The sequence below is a fragment of the Trachemys scripta genome, chromosome 2 (assembly GCF_013100865.1).
Source record: "Trachemys scripta elegans isolate TJP31775 chromosome 2, CAS_Tse_1.0, whole genome shotgun sequence".
In the NCBI taxonomy this organism is placed as follows: domain Eukaryota; kingdom Metazoa; phylum Chordata; order Testudines; family Emydidae; genus Trachemys; species Trachemys scripta.
The window spans coordinates 79,834,945-79,840,944 of record NC_048299.1 but is presented as its reverse complement, the minus strand read 5'-3'; the positions used below and the strand labels follow the sequence as shown (position 1 = coordinate 79,840,944).

General features: G+C 38.7%; 1 protein-coding gene across 7 annotated transcripts in view; it reads right to left on the bottom strand.

The window, feature by feature from the left end:
• The window catches only part of TRAK1 (trafficking kinesin protein 1), a 118,061-nt gene that overhangs the window by 15,586 nt on the left and 96,475 nt on the right, over positions 1 to 6,000 (bottom strand). For 4 of the 7 annotated variants that reach the window (XM_034760999.1, XM_034760996.1, XM_034760995.1 and 1 more), the window contains one exon: positions 3,200 to 3,529. In XM_034760999.1, coding sequence (XP_034616890.1) covers positions 3,200 to 3,529 — 330 coding nt within the window. The remainder of the gene's footprint in view (positions 1 to 3,199; positions 3,530 to 6,000) is intronic. The other 3 variants (XM_034761000.1, XM_034760998.1, XM_034760997.1) reach the window with 1 other exon arrangement.

Below are 6,000 nucleotides of genomic sequence, written 5' to 3'. Positions count from 1 at the left end.
AAAAAGAACAGGAGTACTTGTGGCACCTTAGAGACTAACAAATTTATTAGAGCATAAGCTTTCGTGGACTATAGCCCACTTCTTCGGATGCAGTTTCACTCTATATGCATCCGAAGAAATGGGCTGTAGTCCACGAAAGCTTATGCTCTAATAAATTTGTTAGTCTCTAAGGTGCCACAAGTACTCCTGTTCTTTTTTCTTAAAAACAAAGATCAGTCACCCTTTAGTCAACAGAGATTTATGTCCCAACCCATCCTCCAGATAGGAGGCAAACTGCACTGTCCTTCCTTTTTTGGCCATAAGACATCTTCAGCACCACCAGAAAGCATCAGCCTTATTTGCGCTCTTGAACCTAGATATTAGCACTTAAAGAGAATGATCATTATAAGTGTTCATCAGCAGGCCACACAAAGCAATCATAGCAGCTCATGTTAGCTGCCCATAAAGATGTGAACCGGAAATGCTCCTCACAACCATCTGATTGAAGGATGTGGTTCTTGGAGGGACAAGACCTATCACATTCTTGCAGGGCAGGATGTAATCCTCAGAAATAGACATGTATGATGAATTGAAACTTGGCCAAAAGACTAAGAAGATCCTACTGTTGCATATGATCCTGTAAGGGCTTACTTTCAGGAGTTGTAGTATTTTTATGGCCTGCCAAGACGCATTGTAAGGAAGGTATTTTCTTGCTTCAAACATCTCTTAAAGTGGGGCTTCCACAATGGAAAAAAACTTGAGTTTTTCCACAAAATGAAATTTGATCGTCCAGATTACTTTCTATATTCCCTTTGCTTTTAATTCAGTCATGTGTTCTTAGAGAAGAGTTTATTCCTTGATAGCCTACCTTCTCCACTTGCTTGATCTTGTAATGAAATCAGCCTTGTTTTTGTGACATCGCTGTACTCTGACGATTTCATTGCAAGATCAGACAAGAAGAAGAGATAAGTTGAGAAAAGCAGTTTTGACAATATTTAAATACAGAACAGCAAAGTAGAAAAAATATTATGAATTCCTCCCAATAAATCCTTCTGCAGTGACTGTCCCTAAAAGAGAAACACTGATTGTGTACCCTAGATTTAAAATATGCACAGCTGTAAGTAAATATTTAAGGGCATTTTTCACTCCAAACTGATCTGTTTGGGAGGTTTCCCAGCATGAGAGTCTCTCTTTAATTGCTGCAGGTAAGTGAATGTTCATCAGGCCCTTTCATTAAGGAACCACAGTGCCTGTTATAACCCTCTTGCTTACACAAGACATTGTTTATCCAGTCTTTCAGGGTTTACTTCTGCCTCGTTGCAGGAGCTTTTCCTCCAGCAATTTCTTTTTCTTGAAAAGGAAACTGTGGTAGAAGGTGTATAACTCATGATTGCTCAGGTCAGGCAGATATGCTCTAAGAAGCATGAGGAGTCATACCAAAGCTTCACCTGACATCAGCTACATGTTTCATCCACATTTGTTAAGAGATGGGAGTGGTTATAAGGCTCTATAAAAATAGTACAATAATGACGTGTTGGCAATGTAAAGTCTGCATTTCAGTCATCTAACAGCATAAGACGTAGTTGGTAGCTTTCAAAGTGCTGAATCATTCCAATGCAGAAAAAAGGGACGCTGCAATCTCTCACCCCTTCACTTGAATGAGACCCATAGTGACTGCAAATCTGGCTGTGATCCACTGATGCCATTAGGTCCTCCATAGTGGGACAGAACAGGCTATACCGAAAGCTGTGCCATTTGGAGGAGGAGTCGGAGATGGAAGACGGTTCAAAGTTTTCCATGGATTTCCTCCTTCTGCTTATTAAAGTTGTTTCTTCTCATTCATTCTAAAACATCTGGGCAGCGTGCCCCCAATTCAGCAAGGTATTTAGGCACATACCTAAACTTTGAGCACATGAGTAGTCACATTGTGGTCAGTGGGATCACTAGTGGGGCTCCTCACATATTTAGCATTAGACACTTGCCAATTTCTTTGGCATATTCAGCAATTCAGGAAGACTGTTTGAGATGGTCAGAGTCACCTGAATCGGAAGGGGGAATCCTGTTCTAACAACTTTAAACCAAATTTGCAAAGAAAGAAAAAATTGCTTTCTTATCAAGCTTAATTACAGCTAATAATAGTTCCACAGACACTTATTTTCTTCATAATAAATACCAGTCACTGGACAATGGATTTCAAAGACTAAAGTCCATTTTCGTAATTGCAATAGGACTTGAAGGCATTCAGCACCTAGCAGATTCCTGCTACAATTTACAGGGAGAACTGCATCTTATATTAAGTTAGGGCATGATTCTGAGAGGTGCTGAATTCCCATTCACCATTATGTGATGTGACGGTGCTTAATACCTCATGGCAAGTTCAAAGCACCTTGTAAGATCCAGCCCTTAGAAGCTATCTAATTTTCTATGACTTCACACACAAAGTATAATTTCATCCAAAAGAAAAATGCCATTCGTAAAAATGACTAGATACACATGAATTAGTTTTCATGGAAACCTCAGTATTGGCTGGGTTTGTCACTGAAAGAATAATGATTAATATGAAACCATAAAACACGTGAACTGTCAGATACAAAACTACTCTTCCCTTCCAAACTTAAATCTATTTTAAGATAAATTTCAATATACCTACATTACAAGACAATTTGTAACCTCTATGTAGCCACAAACTGTGACATGGCTCACAATGTCCAGTGTATGAAACAGTATTTTGAGTCATTTAACGTATTCAGTGTTGCTTTCAGTCCTAAGGATAGGATTTGGGAGTGGTTTATCCATCTTTTTCTAAACAAGAATTAAAGGAATGTGGCATTATCCTTTTTGAATGTCTAGAAAAATATTATATAGATGCAGTGTATACAGTGTATATATTGTGTGTGTACATATACATATCACAAATCCCAGTCTCTCTCTTAATAATTTGAATGAACCACTTCTTTTTAGCAGCCTTCTCTTATCAAGCTAAAGAGGAAAAATTAACCATGTGCCTTAAAACATGTAAAACAAATTAGAAGATTTGTTAAAGAAAGAAACACTGAACTAATGTTAGACTGGGCATATTTTAATTACCGCACACACTAATGTGCAGAAGCTACACACAAAGTGACACTATGGATGATGCTCTGGAAAGATGTGAGAACAGCCCAGTAATCAATATCCTGTAAAGATGTCAATTTTACTGGACTTAATGAGGTTCCCTCACCAGACCCCTCATCATCGTCAGACGTGGACTCCTGCATCTCCTCTGTGAAAGCCTGAGACTGGCTTGGATTATTCTTGCTGTCTGAAACAGTCACTTGTGCTTGTGACCTCTCACCTGAGGTCTCTGTGTGCTGAATTGGCGTCGAGGTAGTTAGGCCCTTGTAAGAAATGTCACCTGTCTCATCTTCTTCATAATCATTAAGGCAATACACCTCATCCAGGTCGAGGTCCAGAGTTCTGAAGCCCTTAGTGACAACCCCAGGCCTTGGGTCTAAGATTCCCCCCAGGTGAGGCTGAGCTAGTTGCTGCCAATGATGCAGAGTGGCTGAACCTTTAAGAGGAAGAAAAAACAAAACAAAATCAGCAAGCAAGCCTGAGTATTTCTCTCAGCTGAACATCTGGATATTCTCATTTCACTCATCTAGGGTTCAATCCTCGTCCCACTGAAGCTTTGCCATTGGCTCCATGCTTCCAGGATTTGGTCTTTAGATCTTGTATTTAGAGGATTGTACAACACCACAGAATTATAGCTTTTAGATTGTCCCAACCCAACCGAATAAAGCAATGACAAACACTAGAGAAAGCCAGTGGGCCAAATCTTCCTTATTGTAAAAAGGGCAGGTAGTGGCATCCTCCTCTCAGACCATGCACACTGGGACTAACAATACAGAATTGAAGAGAATATACATTTAAACAGCATACTAATTACCAAAATGGGCAAAGTCAGAAAAATGAGCACCAAAGATTTCTGCCCTAAGAAGTGTGATATCAACACGCACTAGAATTTACTACTGGTGACTAACGGGAGGAGAACAATTATATAGAGGATGCTAGAAAATTATATCAATTCAAGTTTAAAGGAAGGAAGAAATCACTAATGATTTGTTTATCGGTTCTAGGTATTTTTACAGCCTCTATCTGAGCGTCTATACTACTGGAATGCACTAGTACATAAGCATACTCTACTATACCTGCAACTTCATCCTTGCGAAGTAACATTTTAAGTGTGAAAAAGGTACATTTTAAAGAGAGCAATGAAACATGAGACAATGAGCCAGCAAGAGCAATTAATCAGTGTACACATCAGTCCAGGAGTGCTGGTTATGGACCTGATCCTGCACCCACTGAAATCAGTGGAAGATTTATCATTGATTTCATTGGGAGTAAGATTAAACCCTACAACAAAATCCAAGAACTCAAACTGTACCCTGATCAGCCCACATCAATTACTCTTTTATAATGTATAGAAAAAAATGGAGGTAATTTGCTTCAGATTCCATGCTGGTGACATACTTGAGAACATTCCTGTTCACACAAGCAAGAAAATTATTCAATTCTTCTTATCAGAACATGATGTTTATTCAGTGTGATACAGTGCAATAAATAGTGTGTTTGGTTTCAAGGTGGTACTTAAGACTATCAATTTTCAGTTACTTGGTCTTCTACATGAAAAACCTAACAGACCATAATATTGTGGAGGGGTTGTCTTAGATGAATTAATGTCATGTGTCTGAAAAGACCCACAGAGTAAATTATTACTTTACATCAATAACAACAAAACTACATAAAATATATTTTGGATAGTAACTGGACTTTTGGGAATAGTGAATGTAAAAAGAATGGGCCATATTTATTCTTGGTTTAGCACTACTGAAATAAATGAGTTGCCCCAGGAATGAATCTAGCCCACTGTGTTTTGAAATCAACATTTTCAGCTTATATCACAGAAAAATCAATAATAGAATCATTCAAGTACACCTCTACCCCGATATAACGCGACCCAATATAACGTGAATTCGGATAGAACGAGGTAAAGCAGTGCTCCGGGGGGGCACGGCTGCGCACTCCGGCAGATCAAAGCAAGTTCAATATAACGCCTAGAACGCAGTAAGATTTTTTGGCTCCCGAGGACAGGGTTATATCGGGGTAGAGGTGTATTGCTATACAGACAAAGATACGCATGTTGGATTAAACTGACCCTGGTACAGAGGGCCAGCAAAATGCTTATGCTCTAGCGAAGTCTCTCGTTTGATGGATCTAAGTTGCACACTGGCCTTGGAGTGGGCCTCTGCACTAGGGTGAATGTGACATTTGAAAATAAATAGTTTATGGACAAAGAAAAGTAACATTTTCTGCCCAATATTTATTACTGTGCTGTTCTATACAAGTTTATCTTTGTGCAGAGTCTCTTGCAAGAGATGGATAATAGAAGTGTTCAAATATTAGTGTGTCTTTTATTAAAAGCCACAAACACCCTACAGGATGTTTCAGAAAGCAAATGACAGAAACCAAAATCTCTCTGTACGTGCTATTGTACAATTCTATACAGCTGACTCCTTGACTCCTATTCACTCCTTATGTTAAAACTTTTGAAGAGAAATACCCTTTTCACTTCAGACCTCACCAAAATCCACATGTTGTAGCAACTTTGTAGAAAGAAAGCAGTCAGTGAGCAAAATGAGATCTTTGCCATGGTGATATATTCACCCCCGACAACATTACTTTCATTCCAAACCCTCGTGTTTCTATTTGCAATGTATACTATCACCGCATATTTCAGAAATCATGGAAGTCAAAGCCAGGTAAACTTCACTGCACACAGGAGGAAGTTTCAGCTACATCTGCAATTGTGATGTGCTACACAGTGGTATGTTGTATCTCCTTCATTATATGTTTTTTAAAAAGTGAAAAGTAATAATGTTCTGGATTTAATTTTCTTTTCTGAAAAATTATTTCAAATGCAGAAGGCAACGTAGCTTTTCTCAGATATAGGGAAAGCAATAAAAATGCAGAAAATTGTTT